Source organism: Crotalus tigris, unplaced genomic scaffold (genome assembly GCF_016545835.1).
Source record: "Crotalus tigris isolate CLP2741 ecotype Arizona unplaced genomic scaffold, ASM1654583v1 scf7180000024362.2655971311:6658466, whole genome shotgun sequence".
NCBI lineage: Eukaryota > Metazoa > Chordata > Lepidosauria > Squamata > Viperidae > Crotalus > Crotalus tigris.
Genome location: NW_024100530.1, coordinates 2,807,670 through 2,824,511, shown reverse-complemented (window position 1 = coordinate 2,824,511; position 16,842 = coordinate 2,807,670). Strand labels below are relative to the sequence as shown.

General features: G+C 42.2%; 1 protein-coding gene across 2 annotated transcripts in view; it reads left to right on the top strand.

Moving 5' to 3' along the window:
• RANBP10 (RAN binding protein 10) overlaps positions 1-16,842 on the top strand; it is a 40,484-nt gene that overhangs the window by 12,262 nt on the left and 11,380 nt on the right. For both annotated transcript variants that reach the window (XM_039327446.1, XM_039327445.1), the window contains exons 4-8: positions 5,548-5,715; positions 11,086-11,108; positions 12,964-13,148; positions 14,338-14,450; positions 15,565-15,673. In XM_039327446.1, the coding sequence (XP_039183380.1) occupies positions 5,548-5,715; positions 11,086-11,108; positions 12,964-13,148; positions 14,338-14,450; positions 15,565-15,673 (598 nt within the window). The remainder of the gene's footprint in view (positions 1-5,547; positions 5,716-11,085; positions 11,109-12,963; positions 13,149-14,337; positions 14,451-15,564; positions 15,674-16,842) is intronic.

Here is a 16,842-nt window from a genome sequence, read left to right as displayed (position 1 = left end):
TGGGCACGGTTTTGTTATGATGCATCCGGCCCATAGGCCGGCAGTTTGACACCCCTGTTCTAGGCCTATAAAAAATGGATTCAAAGATTGGATGCAATTCTTGGTCACCAGATTTCCCACAATGAATTAGGACGCTTGGATTAAACTAGATGCTCATATTTATAGAACTACCATCTGTGCTCTTTATTGATGGCACCTCTATTAGATTGGCTGTTTTTCTAACATAATTAAAATGGAAAACGTTGGTGCCAACACAAGCTTTTCTCTCTATTCTTTTATTTTCAAGGAATGTTACCCTTCTCTTTAGTTAGAAAGCTTTGAAAGCAGCTTCAAGATCCCTAAGAAAAAGATAATCCCCTTGCTTTACAATCCAAAATAAGGGAAAGCGTAATAAAGAAAGAGGGAAATTGCCAAACTGAGATGCCATTTCTTCAACAACTGCCTAAGATGGGCAAGGTTTTAAATAATGAGGATCTAGCAAGCAGCTGTTTGGAGAATCCTAAATCTGTTGGGTTTTTTTTAGCTATGGAATACTTCTGCTTCTCTTGGCTCCTTCTGCTTTTAGTCTCATGGAAAAGCAGCTTTGCTACTGTAAATTGGAAGCAGATGGTACTATAACACTACCCTAAATTTTCGGAAGATTTCCTAGTCTTATAGTTTCTTGTTTGGCACCTGCCCAGCCTCCCTATTACATTTTCCCACATTTGGGCGTGAAACTCCAGAGTAGAGGAATTTATCTCTCAGCTGGGCCAATACAGGCATCGAGCCTCCTCAGCAAAATGCATATCCCATAGGAAATGATGTATATTTGGATGCTTGTCCCAGCATTAGGAAACCTTTGGCAACAGAAATGGCATCTGGCGTTATGAAAAACCTCTTGACATTTGTAAGCATTCTGAAATTACTACAAAAGCATATTTTCATTGCCAAAATAAGGTTGAAAAGGTTCGCAGAACAGGCTGGCAGTTCAGTTCAACACTCTTTAGATATTTAGATTTCTTTCTTTTTTTAAAAAAAAAAAATTCTGTTTAAACCTGTCTAATTTTTTTTACCCCTGTGACTTAATTTTGGATTCTTCTATTTCAACATGTGGCTCTACGTTTAAATCCTGGCATCTGCCTCACGCGCTAACGAATAATTAGTCCTTAATGGCAGCTTCTTTCTTAATCTAAAATTGCACATGCTTGGTTGCAAGAAGCCATGTAATTGACAGCATCAGGTGAGAGTCTGCTAACACTATTAAGAGATGCCCATGTGACGGGTGCTCAATGCAGGCCTTTGAGGGCATCTTTGGAGTTGAATATCTTTTGAGGCTGGCTACGAGAAATGGATTTGGTTGCAGCTTCTGACATGATGGCCATTCATTTGTTCAGATAGTTGGGCTATCAGGCTTTTCCAGTAACATCTTCCTGACAACACATCACTAGAAAGGACAGATGTTGAATGCCACTGTTTGCAGAACACAAATAAGGCTACTGTTCTATATGCCCGTTTAAGCTGATTCGGAAAAAGGTGTTGATATACCCCCAGCAACTCTGATGAAAAAACAGTTACCCCAGTTACTGTTTTGGGCACCTGTGGTCTTTGTGGAGATTAAGATCTGTAAATAGATCAGTTTTTAACAGATTCTGTTAAAGCCAAATGTCCATTCAGTTTGAATGTACACGATTGGCATCATTTGTATCAAGCTATGTTGTTTGCATTATCGCACGTCATTTCCTCTGTTTTGACATCATTTGCATGGCATAAATTCACTCTGTTGTCTTGCTTTGGAAACAGTGCACTTTGTGTATTATTTGGGAGGGGGGGGTGAAGTCCCAAGTTATGTACGTTGCATCCGAAGATAGCTGAACGCAAGTCCACAAAATTGAGTTCTACTGTAATTTGGAAACCTTGTTCCCCAAATATAAAGCAATTGGTGATCTAATCTAAGACGCTTCGTGGGAAAGAAACCAATGATGGCAGCAAAATTTATCCTAACAATTGTCATATATTAAGAAGAGGCAGGGGTGTTTTCGATAGCCTGCCAAGTATGCCTTTTGTGTGGGTTTGTAAACCATGTCTTATCATGCCTGGCATGATGAAAACTCATACTTTTCATGGTTCTATGATAGACTGTCTGTGAATAATGTAATATAGTAGTCCTCGTTTAGTGACTGTTCATATTGATGGTGATGAAAAAGTAAATTTCCTTCCTCGCATTTTGTGATTTTCACAAGTGTGTAAAGCAAAGGCAAGCTGGAGTATGGTAGTCAGTTTTATTTAGCAACTGCTTCACTTAACGACTGAGTTGCCACTCCCAGTTGTGGTTGCAAAAGAGAACCTCTAGTTTTCTGATGTATAAACTTGATACTTCTTTTTTTTTCAGGTTTCTCAATTTTTAGAGTTTCCCTTAGATTTTTTTTTGTGCTTAAGGAATTCTTACTAAAATGTACTGTTTATATTGCACTTGGCAAGTTTAAATCCTTTGGAAAAACCGCTCAGCCATTTGCACATCCGTTTCTTTTCCTATCAAAGTTGAAACTTCATGATCAATAAACACCTCCCTTACAGCCTTTTGTTGACATAAAGCAGTCACTATTGTGAATAAGGCTTGGCAGGTACCTTGCCTCTAAAGTTTTTAGTTACAATTTAATTGTCTGTTTTTTTCTGGTGCTTAACTTGGTGCGAAACTGAAAGTCAGCCATAGCAGATGACTGAAGAGGGCTCCAAAAGGGCAAAACGTATCCTGGAAAATGCTGGGGATTCCAGTGCTAGGTTGTCATCTGGGTGTCTATTCCCCAAATCACTGTTTTACAAGTTAGATGTATGTACAAGCATTCCTAAACAGATCATTAGGAGTTTGGGTGTGTAAGGATCAAGTAGGTCACCCTGTCTCTGTTTTAATTTGGAACTAAATATAAGATGTTTTCAGGTGGAGCCCTTTAGAGTAGCTGAATGTCACTGTCATTTCAGATAAGGGTGTTGACAGTAATTGGAGCAACCTGACAGATCACAAGCAAGAGCGTACTGTATATTTTTATGTGCTCCATCCTGGATGTTTGAATGTAGTTTAATCTCCGTGATATTTTAACCTTCGGCGTTCCTTTTGTAGCAGTGAGAAGAAAAACTGCTCCTGCTAGCAAGCAATTAATTCTAGCATAACGTGATTATAGGACTGCTTTGAAACTAGATATTTATGAAGTGGAAGAGAGTTACCATATTGTCAAATTTCATTCTGTGTGTTTCATAGATCTTAACTATGGCTAAATCAATCTGGACCTTAAAACGGGGCTTTTCAACCAGTGGTACGGGTACCACCTGTGGTACTTTGGCACCTGGCAGGTGGTACGCGGCCATCCTAGAAAAGTGGTAGCGGGGGAGGGGAATGATCTGAACCGTTGGCAGCACCGCACAAGCCTGAGCGAGAGATGGCTGGAGCTGTAGGGCTGTCAGGGCTCAGCGGAAGCGCCAGGATCAGTACCGCTTTCCAGCTGATCGGCGCTTCTTCAGGGCTGTCAGGGCTCAGTGGAAGCACCAGGATCAGCACCAGGCTCCAGCTGGAGCTTGGCGCTGATCCTGGCGCTTCTGCTGAGCCCTGAACAAACACCGATCAGCTGAAATGTTGCAGCCTCTCCAGGGTCTTGTGATTTACATTCAGATGCTTGGCAACTGATTCATGTTTATGACGGTCACAGTGTCCCAGGGTCATGTGAAGTGACCAAAACCTGCTGCAACCACCCAGCAGATGGGGGGGGGGGAATAAAAACCAAACACCCCCCCACCCCACCCCTGCTGCCAATCTTCAACAGAAATGCTCACAACAATGGAAACCTCGGACAGGAGGAAGAGCGCCGCTGGGTGGGCAGGCAGGTGTCTTGCTCGGCTGTGGCTTGGGGGGCACTTTTTTCAGTGCCATTGTAACTTCGAACAGTCACTAAGTGAACTGTTGTAAGTCGAGGACTACCTGTACTTTATCACTTTTTTCCTTTTTTTTTTTTTTTGGTCATCATGTTTTTGACCCCTTGCTAGGCGACTGGTGGTACTCGGATGTTGCCATATCCTAAAAGTGGCACAATGGGTGAAAAGTTGAAAAGCCCTGCCTTAAACCACTTGAATCTAATTTTTATTTGTCCAGCTTTTGGGCTTAGGCAAGGTCCTAGTATTTTTGGCTTGAAGGTACTAGGACTTTATCCTGAGCATCCGGCTCCCGTGCCAGGGACGGCTTGTGGCACAGCAGAATATATTTTAGTCTATGATTACTTGATTGTGGATTGTGCAACATGATGCTTCAATACTTCCTTGACTGGAAACTCTGGTTTATGTTCAAAGAGAATGAGAAAAACAATGTCTTCAGTATGTGGCTAAACATAAATCCGTAGAAGCCACACAAAAAGCTCATTCTGTGACTAGGATTCTTCAGAATAAACAAAGAGGCCTTCTTTAGCCCAGATCCAAAAATACTATATAGGCCAGCGATGGCGAACCTTTTAGAGACCGAGTGTCCAAACTGCAACCCAAAGCCACTTATTTATCGCCGGGTGCCAGGTGGGCGTGGCCCACTGGGTGGGTGTGGCTGCGGTGGTCATGGTAGATTGGGTGGGTGTGGCCAAGGTGGGTGTGATCACCTCGATGTTGCTCATGGGAGGGATACCTGTGGGGGCCGGGCAGGGTTGGGGAGAGATCCAGGGGGTCTCTGGCAGGTGGGGCGTTGGGCAGAAGGCTCGTCCTGCTGGGTGAAGCAAGGCAAGGCGAGGCAGGGCAGGGGTGCCATTGTCACAGGGCAAGGTGAGGCAGGGGCCGGGGTGGCTGCTGCCTGACACCATCAGCCCCTGCACACAGAGGCCAGCGAGCGCATGGGTAATAGTAATAGTAGTAAAGTTGGAAGGGACCTTGGAGGTCATCTAGTCCAACCCCCTGCTCAGGCAGGAAACCCTACACCATTTCGGACAAATGGCTGTCCAGTCTCTTCTTAAAAACTTCCAGTGTTGGAGCATTTACTGCTTCTGGAGGCAGGTTGTTCCACTGGTTAATTGTTCTAACTGTCAGGAAGTTTCTCCTTAGTTCCAGGTTGCTTCTCTCCTTGACAGTCACTAAACAAAATGTTGTTTGTCGTGAACTACTTGTAACAGTTTAGAAAAAAAAATATCCATAGTTTTAGTCGCTAAAGTCTTATTTCACCATGATAAACAGTTCTCTATTTTCTGTCTTCTGTGTGTTGGGAATAGGACAGCTTATATATCACAATCACTTTCCCCCCCTAATTATCTTCTAAACATCTTCACAGAACATTCTGACTCCTAAATAGCTTTTCTAAGCACTGTGGGAGTGGTTCAGCCTTGAAAAGGGCCATGTTCTGAGTATTTGGTTTTGAGTTCCAACCCTTAGGAGTCAGAACATTCTATGAAGAATGTTTTGCACATACTGGAATCCTCTTTCATGACTAATACAAATGCTGGTACATTTCCTGGTGATGTCACCTATGAATCTCTTATTTCCCAACGTCAAACATGTTACTTTCTAAACATGGGCTCTTTGTTTATTCTTTTTTTTTTCTCTTTTGTTTAGGTTGGGATAAGCATTCCTATGGCTATCATGGCGATGATGGACACTCCTTCTGCTCATCAGGGACAGGGCAGCCCTACGGCCCCACTTTCACTACTGGCGATGTAATTGGCTGCTGTGTGAACCTCATCAACAACACCTGCTTCTACACAAAGAATGGGCACAGTTTAGGTAAGCAGATGGAATACTTGGTCCAGTTTTGTCTAGCCTCTTTTGAAATGTTGATGTGTTGATAGGTTCCCTGTCAGAATTGGGTTCCATTCAAAAGAACAAAGTGATTGATCGTATAGTCAGAACAGAATTAACAGAATAACAGAATTGGCAGAGACCTGTGAGGTCTTCTAGTCCAACCCCTGTTCAGGCAGGAAACCCTATACCAGTGGTTCTCAACCTTTTTAATGCCGCGACCCCCCCAACTGGTCGTAAGTCGAGGACTACTCAACTGGTGCAGCACCGTTTGCAGAATGGGACTTTTGGCGGGCTCAGCAGGGCAGAGACAGCCTGGACAATGCCTATTGGCTTTTGAAAGCCAATAGAATTAGACTCTATTCAAGAGAGTCTATTCTATTGGCTTTCAAAAGCCAATAGAATAAAAGGGAGGAGCACAGCTAAAGAAAAGGGGAAAAAAATGGTGGACTGCGTTGTTTGGCGACCCCCGTGAAATGGTCGTTCGACCCCAAGTGGGGTCCCAACATACAGGTTGAGAACCACTGCCCTATACCATTTCAAACAAATGATTGTCCAATCTCTTCTTAAAGCTTCCAGTGTTGGAGCATTCACAACTTCTGGAGGCGAGTTGTTCCACTGATTGTTTTAACTGTCATTAGTTCTAGGTTGCTTCTCTCCTTGATTAGTTTCCATCCATTGCTTCTCGTCCTGCCTTCAGGTGCTTTTGAGAATAGCTTGAGATATGGGAACACTGCTATCATGTCACCCCTGATCCTTGTCTTCATTAAACTAGACATACCCAAGTCCAGTAACCGTTCTTTATATATTTTAGCCTCCAGTCCCCTGATCATCTTTATTGCTCTTCTTTGCACTCTTTTTTTAAAGTTTCAACATCTTATTTACATTGTGGCGACCAAAACTGGATGAAGTTATTCCAAGTTGGTCTTACCAAGGCATTAATACTAAGTGGTATTAACACTTCACGTGATTTTGATTCTATCCCTCTGTTAATGCAGCCTAGAACTGTGTTGGCTTTTTTTGGCAGCTGCAGCACACTGTTGGTTTATATTTAAGTGATTGTCCAGTAGGACTCCAAGTTCCCTCTTGCAGTTGCTACTATTGAGCCAGGTACCACCTATATACCATATCTGTGTATTTGATTTTTCTTGCCTAAATATAGAACCTTACTTTTTTCACCATTGAATTTCATTTTGTTAGATAGCGCCCAATGTTCAAGTCTGTTCAGATCCTCCTGTATCTTAAGCCTGTCTTCTGGAGTATTGGCTATTCCTGCCAGCTTGGTGAGGTCTGCAGATTTGATGAGTTCCCCATCTATCCCCTCGTCCAAATTGTTGATGAAGGTGTTGAAGAGTGCTGGGCTTAAAACAGAGCCTTGGGGCACCCCACTATATAATTCCTTCCATTGAGTTCCATTGAGGATCACATGCTGAGTACGGCCGGTCAGCCAGCTACGGTGGTGATGCTGTTTAACCCACATTTTCCTATATTATCAAGTAGTAGGTTGTAGTCTTTTTTATCAACTTCCAATTCAGGTTTATAGGGTTTTTTTTTTATCAGAGAAAGTACAAGTTTCCCTTGCTTTACATAATTCACTATGATACAATTGCTCTTTTTTGTTATAAAATTCATTGTATGTTGGAAAAAAAATGCTACTATGCAACTTATGCCAGCATAATCAATAATAGAAATCTGGATTATTTTCCCCCCAAAACTGCTTGAACATTTTCTTACCAAAGCTCCTTTCTCATGCATTTACCATCACATTATATGACTTTTTCTGTTGTGTGGCCCATCTCCCACTTACTTTTATGTGTGCAGTAGGTACTCCAATTCATTTGGAGTTAAAATAGCCATCAGTATCTTATCCAGTCTCCTTTCCCCATCAGAAAACGACCCCTCTAACATTAGAAAAGATAGAAGAGATGCTTTCATGGAACATGAGATAAAGAAGCAAACCTCTTTGACTAATGTAGGACTTAAAACTAAGGTTCTAAAATATATGAGTACATTTGTCAAAGCATTTGAGTTATAAAATTTGACAGCAATTGCCCTTTTATCCACCATTCAGTGTTTTGCTTTATGCAAGCTTTTGGCGAGTATAACTCTAGCACAAAGCAAAGGAAACGTCTGCTGATTTTATTTTATTTCTTTAGAATTGCTTATTGTAAATTGGGGGGTGGGTAAGTGAAAGTGCTACTTACCAGAGCCCTGGATACATTTATGACAGGGGTGTCAAACTGCTGGCCTGTGGGCCAGACGCATCACGTGGAAGCCGTGCCCACCCCATTGCCGGCAATGGCAAAACCAGCCTGATACGTTGCAATGTCGCGAGTTTGACATGTCTGCTTTATGGGATTCCCTGCAGCAAAATGTGGTGAATACTATTGATTTAAATTGCTTTGGAGCAATACAAATGTGTAGTTTATAAGCAGCTTTTGAAAATTATAGCAAAGTGGCTCTTCCCTGTTCAAAAGGCAGAATACCCTCAATAACCACTTGTTGAGAACACACAGTTAGAAGACAATTCTTGTTTTCATGATAAACTGGTGGTGTTCTCAGGAGTATCTGGGTTTTTTTTAAAAAACAAACAAACATAGGAATCTATAGTCTGATGCTTCAGCACTCTGGCTTCATGCATCCTGCATGCCAGATGTTTCAGCTTTGCTCTTCAGAATTGCTTTAGCAATAATTGGATTTTTCTCGCTGGGCCAAGAAGAGAAAAATAAAATGTACAGAACTGTCTTCATCAACCTGGCGTTCTCCGGTAACAATTGCCAGACGTTCCAGCTGGCCCGGCCCAAGAACTTCCAGTCTGCAGCGTGACCGTCCTATATGTGTTAAAATTGATGTGCATTGCTCCTATGGTGGTGATAGATTTATCTTGCTGATGGAACAAATTGTATCACCAATGAGAAAAAGCCTATGCAGTAGTGCAAATCCCACTTAAGTGTGTTAAGCTTTCAGGAAGCTGTTTGCAGCAGGAAAAGAAAAGTACGGTAGAATGAACTCTTTTCAAAATAACCTGAACATCAGTCATATATTCTTGTGCTGGTGCAGATGGACCCAAATTATTCAGGGCAGTGAGATGGGCAGCCTATAAATTTAATACAGGTAATTCTTGGTCTTACGACTACAATTGAGCCCCAAAGCTCTGTTACTATCTGAGACAGTTGTTAAGTGAATTTTAACTCGTTTTACAACCTTTCTACCGTTGTTAAGTGAATCACTGCAGTTGTTAAGTTAGTCATACTTAGTTGTGAAGCGAATTTGGCTTCCCCCAGTGACTTTGCTTGCCAGAAGGTCGCCAAAGGGGATCACATGACCCCTGAGCACTGTGACCGTCATAAATGTGAGTCAGTTGCCAAGCGTCTGAATGTTGACTACATGAACGTGGGGAGGCTGCCACGGTCGTAAGTGTGAAAAATGGTCATAAGTCACTTTTTTTTCCCAGTGTTGTTGTAACTTGGGTTCCTAAATGAATCATTGTAAGTTGAGGACTACCTGTAAATATAAGTGTAGTCCATGTTCACAGCATTTTGCAAAGTACTTGGGGAGAAAAATCCAGTTCCTATCCTGCAGCTTACAATTTCATCGTAGTGATTGTGGCTGAGGAGAGAAAGCCCCAGATAACAAGCTTCAATGCTCTATGCACAAAGAGTCTTGCAGGTAAATTTGCCTTCCTTGCAGCAGGAAGTGGTGAATGCAGCCACCTTTTAAAAATGACATCTCCAGCTGGGAAAGGGCGGGGTGTTATCTTTGTACCCAGAAATAATTGCTTCCTATGCATCGCACCAAGTTATGTTTGCCACGTTCTGTCCTTTGATTCTGACTTTACACCACTGAGATTACAAGCAGGCAAAATCCATTTTTTTTTTTGGTTTTGTTTTTTTGGTTACCTGAATGCACAGATCTTCATGGTTTTACGTTTTCTCCTCCTAGTAGGTGAGATAAATACGTAGCCTATTCCCGCAAGATAATTTAGAGGGCAAAGGTTGAGAAGCTAAAGTTGAAACCCTAATTTCTACTGCTGATTAAGAATTAGCTTTAAATTCTCCTCCTCCATAATGTCTTAAGATACTGAAATAGCAGAAGAAGAAAAAAATACTCCAGGCTTTTGCACTACTTGCTTCGAATTAAGATTAAAGTTCAGATCAACATTCAGCACTCTTATGCTTCATTCTGTTAGCATAGATATACCAGAGTGTTACTTCCTGGAAAAATGACAACCTGGGTGTGTTCAATCATCTGTATGAATGCATCCTCTGTTTCCTTTGACTCACTTGGTGCATTTACTCAGTTGTAGGGTCAGCAAAGATACTTCCTTTGCATGCCGCTTTGTTCCTTCTCCTAGCAGTGGGTTGCTTCATTAACTCCTGTAAAATTATTTTAAAGCAACAGACTAAAATAAAATAAAAAAAAACCCAAGAGGAATTGTTCTGAAAAGGCTACTTCTGAAGCACAAATGAAGAAATACGTATTAAATTACTTCCCCTCCCCTTTTCTTTGCCTTTCCATACAGAAAAACACACTGGAAAAAAAAAATCCAGCTCGGATCTTCAGCCATATTTTCAGAAGAGCTAAATATATTGAGAATTAATGTAGCTCTGCCTGTTAATGTAGCTCTGCCTATTGAAACATTTTTGTCATTTTATTTATCAAATTTCTACAGCTCCCATCTCAGCTAAATGATTGGTCAGTTTACAGTAACTGCTTTATAGAAGATGGGAGGATGACGTAGAATTTAGTACCTATTTACTCTGGTCAATTCCTAGATGAGCATGGACCCAGATTTCAGACTAAGAATGCAGGTCGTCCTTAACTTAACAGTAGATAGTTTAGTGACTGTTCAAAGTTACAACAGCATTGAAAAAAGTAAGTTATGCCCATTTTTCACACTTACGGCCATTTCACCATCGCTCATGGGATTTACATTCGGATGCTGGACAACCGGTTCATATTTACGATGGTCGCAGCATCCCGGGGTCATGTGATCCCCTTTTGCGACCTTCCGACAAGCAAAGTTAATGGGGAAGCCGGGATTCATTTAACAACCAGGTTACTAACTTATCAACTGCAGTTGATCCGCTAAATAAATGTAGCAAGAAAATTCACAAAATGGGACAAAACGTGACAGATTTCTCACTTAACAATATAAACGTTGGGCTCAATTGTAGCCGTACGTCAAGGGCTACCCATACACAATAAATCTGAGAATGGATTAGAGATGTTATTTTTAAAAAAATTGTCCACCAATTACATATTTGTTGCTTATGTGGTGCATACAACCAATACGGGTCTTAAGGAAATGAGACGAAATCCTTTGTCTTGACTTCAGTATTTTCTCTTTCACAGGTATAGCCTTCACAGACCTTCCTGTAAGTACAACTTTTGTTTTATATTTCAACCAAAGATTTGAAAACATGGCTGTGGGAAGGAGGGAGGTGCTTGGGACTTGCCTTCTCCTTGTGTACCATCTGGAAGTGGTTAGCATTAGACTAGTGCAGGAGTCTTCAGACTTGGCCCTTTTATGACTTGTGGACTTCAACTCTCAGAATTCCTCAGCCAGCGTGCACGCTGGCTGAGGAATTCTGGGAATTGAAGTCCACAAGTCACAAAAGGGCCAAATTTGAAGACCCCCGGGCTAGTAGCTTGGATGAAGCTCCCACGGCAATCAGAAAGGCAGGTTTTGTTAGAGAAACGAGTTCTCCCACAAGCTTTGACTACAGAAAAGGGGAGCAAATTGTGAACAAAAGTTTTTCCCCATATCAAGAAGAATTTTTTGTTTTTATTTTTGAGAAGCGACTCGGCGAGGAAGTGGTCTGCTTCTCTAAAATAAGCACCATGGGATCTTGAATATCAGCCTTTTCTGCTGCTGCTTTAGCTGCTTCAAATATACTAAAAGGAACCTGCAGCTTGGTGAACTGTTAAGCAGAATACATTCATAGCGAAAAGAAAGAAATTCCTAGATTCTCAATAAACTACATCTGGAGTGTAGACAGTTTCTTAAATCACTTGATGGAATGGAAATGATTAATTTCTACTGGGGGGGGGGAGAACATAATGAATCAAACCGGGATTCCTTTCATTTAGCAGTTTTCAGGGTTTTACCAAATTTTTAGCACAAATTCTAGCACAAATTTTTAGCCTGTGTTCCAACTGAGAGTAATTTTTGAAAGGGTTCAGGAAGATGATTCTTGGAAAGTTGCTTACTCAAAATTTTGTTTTTGAATGCCAGTAAAGATCTTTGTTGGTTTGGAGTCAGTTAACCACAGGCTGCAGGCATAAATGATTTTAATCTTTAGAAATCACACGTGAATGGCTGGCATATTTTTATATATCACCCAGGCATGCGAGAGAAAGAAAGCAACCACATATAATGTTCCAGTGTGAAACATTTGCTCTCTTTTGTACATCAGCATCGGATACTCCGGACCTGACACAAAATGTCTTCGGGTGCTGAATGGGTCCCTGAAATTGGGTAGAATAAAAAAAAAACCTAACGCTTTGCAAATATACAAAGCACAGAGGCCAGCCCCCTTGACTCAGCTACGCCGTTGCAGATTGTTTGGCAGCTCAAAATAGAAGTATGAATTTTGTTTTGACTGGATGAGAAAGACACGCTGATTTTCCACATTGGGGAGCCGTTTCGTTCCAGTTTCCTTCAGCGATGTGCCTTTCAAAGTGATTGTGCCTAAGCCATGTGCCTTTCTAAAATTAAGTGGATTTTGCCCCCTCTTATGACCTTTGCTGCCGCAATTGTGAAGTGAATCATTGCAGTGGTTAGCAACGCAGTTGTTAAGCGAATCTGGCTTTCCCCAATTGCCTTTTCTTGTCAGAAGGTCACAAAAGGGGATCACATGATCCCAGGACAGTGCAACCACCATAAATGCATGCCAGTTGCCAAGTGTCCGAGTTTTGATCAGGGGATGCTGCAACAATCGTAAACGTTGAGATGGTCCTATCGGGTTTTTTTTAGTGCCATTGCAACTTCGAACAGTCGCTAAACGGACGGTTGCAAGTTGAGAGCTGTATTACACTGACTCTTCCCAAATGTTTTTCAGGGATGCATTGTCTGCCCATCGTGTCGGTCTGGCCCGGAAGCCCCTTGTTCAGGCTTCCATTAGCTGCCCTTTTCAAAAGGGGGGAGAAAACAATGTATGTCTCTGCTTTCTTTCCTAAAGAGCCCGTTGTTTTTTTTTTTTTTTTTACTTGGGCTTCTTTTTTTGGCAGGCCAATCTATATCCCACTGTGGGGCTCCAGACACCCGGAGAGATTGTGGATGCCAACTTTGGGCAACAGCCATTTGTGTTCGACATTGAAGACTATATGAGAGAGTGGCGAGCAAAGATTCAGGGCACGATTAAAAGGTTTCCCATAGGTGACCGGCTAGGCGAATGGCAAGCCATGTTACAGAAGTGAGTGGCAGTTTGGATTGCCTTTGAGATAAATCTTATGATAAATTCACAAGAACGTTCTGCTGTAAAATTACATCCCCCCCCACCACCATTCTTGTTTTATTCTTCTTTCTGTGTCCCTGAAGAGCAGAGGGGGTGCTTTACCTTAGGACAGGGGTAGGCAACCTTGGCTCTTTTATGACTCGTGGACTTCAACTCCCAGAATTCCTGAGCCAGCCATGCTGAGGGGAAAGGGAGAGGTTTCCAAGCTGAGCCATGCTGGCTCAGGAATTCTGGGAGTTGAAGTCCACAAGTCATGAGGGAGCCATAGTTCCCCCATGCTGGCCCAGGAATTCTGGGAGTGGAAGTCCACGAGTCTTAAGAGAGCCAAGGTTGCCTATCCCTGCCTTAGGACGAGCAGGAACTAGCTGCTTTCCTGGCACCTTGTTTGTAGCGATTGATAGCGCAGATATGCTGCTTGCTTTGCGCCTGGTTTGATCGTTGTTTCTTCTATGTTAGGTAGAGGAATGAGAAATAAGGGTTGGAGGGAAGATAAGGATTTGCAAAAGGCCATGCTCTTTTATATCGCCAAATCACAAAAGAAATGAAGGAAAATCAGACATCCTACATATGTACGACCCTGAGCCGAAGACATGCAGAGCTGGTTGTTTCTACTACTCCTAGAGCATCTACACAAAAGCAGGACAGGTTCAGCAAATAGGCCAACTTTTAGCTCTTTTTTTTTTCAATAAAGAAAATAACAGGTTTTAGAAGTCAACTGCAGGTGTATTGAAAAATTAGGCAGTATATTTCATTTCAGATGTATAAAAAGCTTCCCATACATAGGCCTAGTCGTGTTTCCAGGTCACTTCTATTGTAAGATGTTGATTGAACACACCAATGTACTTTCTCCCCATTGCTTTGGGATTCCCACAAAGAGGAATTAAAATCAAGGACGTTGAACAGGTTCTTCACACTTAATATGTAAAGATCCAATCTCCTGATTTTTCTGAAGGTCAGATGGGTAGTGCTTTCTATTCTCTTCCCAAGCAACCTTTTCTTGGCATATTTGGATACTGGGAAGCAAAATGTTAATGTGGCTGTCCTAGAGATGTTTCCCCCCCCCTTCCCCCTGCCTTGTTCCCCACTTTTTGTGGAATTTGTACTGACACTGATGCTCTTTCTGTTGCCTGCTTTTTATATTTCCTAGCATGGTCTCTTCCTATCTGGTACATCATGGATATTGTGCTACAGCAACTGCCTTCGCCCGTGTGACGGAAAGTACAGTCCAGGAGGAACAGATCTCCATAAAGAACAGACAAAGTAAGCTTGTTTGTATTACTGCTGTAGCTTTCCCCAAGTCCTGAACTGTGCAGCTCTCCTCAGCTGCATCGTTACATTGATATATCTGCAATTAAGTTCTGTAACCCAGCATTAATAGGCAGAACCTTAGTGTCCTCCGTGGCTCCTTCTGGTTCTCTTTTATGGCTGGTATATTTTCTCTTTTTGTGTGTCTCATTTTTCTTTCCTTCAGTTTGCCAAATGAAACCAAACTATTTGATTGTTCTGGAAACTGGCAAAAGCGTTTTTTGAAAGCTGATTGGAACACGTAGAATATAAGTCCGTGGGAGCTGTTTTCTTGGTTTTTTTAAGGACATGTTATTAGATGGATGGGTAAAATATAGATAAAATCAAATAGAACAGTAGGCAAAAACATCTATGACCCAACATCAATAATTGTGGAACCATTAAACTGGAGTGTTCCCAAATAAACACCATTGCAAAATGAGACATGGCAGTTAATGGGCCGATATATTTGCTTCATACTAATTAGCAAGCTATATGCCAACATCTCCAAGCCAGTTTAAGGGACTGGTTGTAGCAAGAACATCTGTTAACTGGAAGCTCAAGCAGACTCCAGGGAAAGGTTGGACCTTCACCTGATGCTCCCGCACCTTATTAAGAAATACTGTTAATGCTTAAGACTCCTTATCTGCAGTTTTCATTGATATCAAACCAGCAGTTCATTCTACTTTCCACGATGGGAAGAATTGAAGACTAATTGAAAGCATATTGAACATCATACCGTTTCATCCCATACCAAAAGAGATGAGTAATGGTTGGCTGACTTCCATGTGGAAGGACAGCCATGAGTGGGGTCACTGCAGAAAAAAAAGTCTGCCGTAAGTTGTTGATGCACTACAGCTGTCCAAAGATTAACTAATAATGCTTTGAGGATATGAGAATTTGTCACAATTAATTTTGTTCTTTTTTTTTTTAAATGCAGCTAACACATATCTTCTTTTATGTTCTCACACCTGGGGGGGGGGAAATGCATCTGAATAATTTATCTATTGGTAAATCCAGTTTTATTGCCTGTCTAATGTGAGATGATAGACAACAGCTTGCCTCCTAACTGTTCTATTCTCACCTCCAGGAATACAAAAGCTGGTTTTGGCAGGAAGAGTAGGTGAAGCCATTGACGCAACAGAGCAGCTCTATCCAGGCCTTCTAGAGCACAATCCTAACCTGTTGTTCATGTTAAAGTAAGTGTGGTGTAAAGGCCTTTGTGCGAAAAACTACGATGTTTAGAAAGTCAGGAAGCAAAATTAGTGACGGAGCAGTAGACGGACTTATAATCTCTTTTTTACTCTATAAACAAGTGGTTGGGGGTGCAGAACAGAATGTAAGAGCCGGTTTGATTTAGTAGAGGGGGTGTCCAATCTTGGCAACTTTAAGACTTGTACTCCTAATATTTCCCAGCCAGCACGGGGAATTCTGGGAATTCAAGTCCACAAATCTTAAAGTTGCCAAGGTTGATCATCTCTGGTCTAGTAGTCAGGATGCCAGACTAGAAAGCAGGAAACCATGAGTTCAAGTCCCTTCTTAGCCATGAAGGCCAGCTGGGTGACTTTGGGCCATTCACTCTGTCCCAGCCCAACCCACCTCACAGGTGTTGGAGGGAAAATAGGAAGAAAGTGTGTTGGATCTGTGTCATTGCCCTGAGTTATTTGTCAAAATAATAAAGACAGGATAATACAGAATAAATAAATAGGATAGTCTTTGAATGATGGGCAGCCTGTCAGAAAAAAGCTGGAGGTGATAAATCTTCTAAGACAGCGGTTCTCAACCTATGGGTCACGACCCATTTGGGGTCGACCGACCATTTCACGGGGGTCGCCAAGCAAGGCTGTCTGCCATTTTTCTTCCCCTTTTCTGGCGGGTGCCTTACCTCCCTTGGGCTGGGCCAGCTGGTGGCCCAGCCGGTGGTCGGCCTGCTCCGTCTCTGCCGCTTGCCAGCTACGCCTTGGCCGGCGCAGGGGGCGGCACCGCGCATGCGTGGCGCTCCCGGGCAGGGAAAGTCCTCGACTTACAACCGGTTGGGTAGTCCTCGACTTATGATCGATTTAGTCCTCGACTTATGACCGGTTTAGTCCTCGACTTACGACCAGTTGGGGGTCGCGGCATTAAAAAGGTTGAGAACCCCCGTTCTAAGAAATACGATTTGACCTGACCCAAACGATTGAAGCTTGCTTTCGGAGTGCTGCTGTAAATAGCAACTCTTGACATCTTTCCAGATGGAAGGCAGCTGAAGAAGAATCCCTTTTTAGGGAAAGTGAATTTGGGATGCATTCTCAGACAGCTCAGAATAACCTCGTTTTTTTCTCTCTTTTTTTTTTTTAAAAAAAAATCAAGCAAGCGAAGACTATAGGCT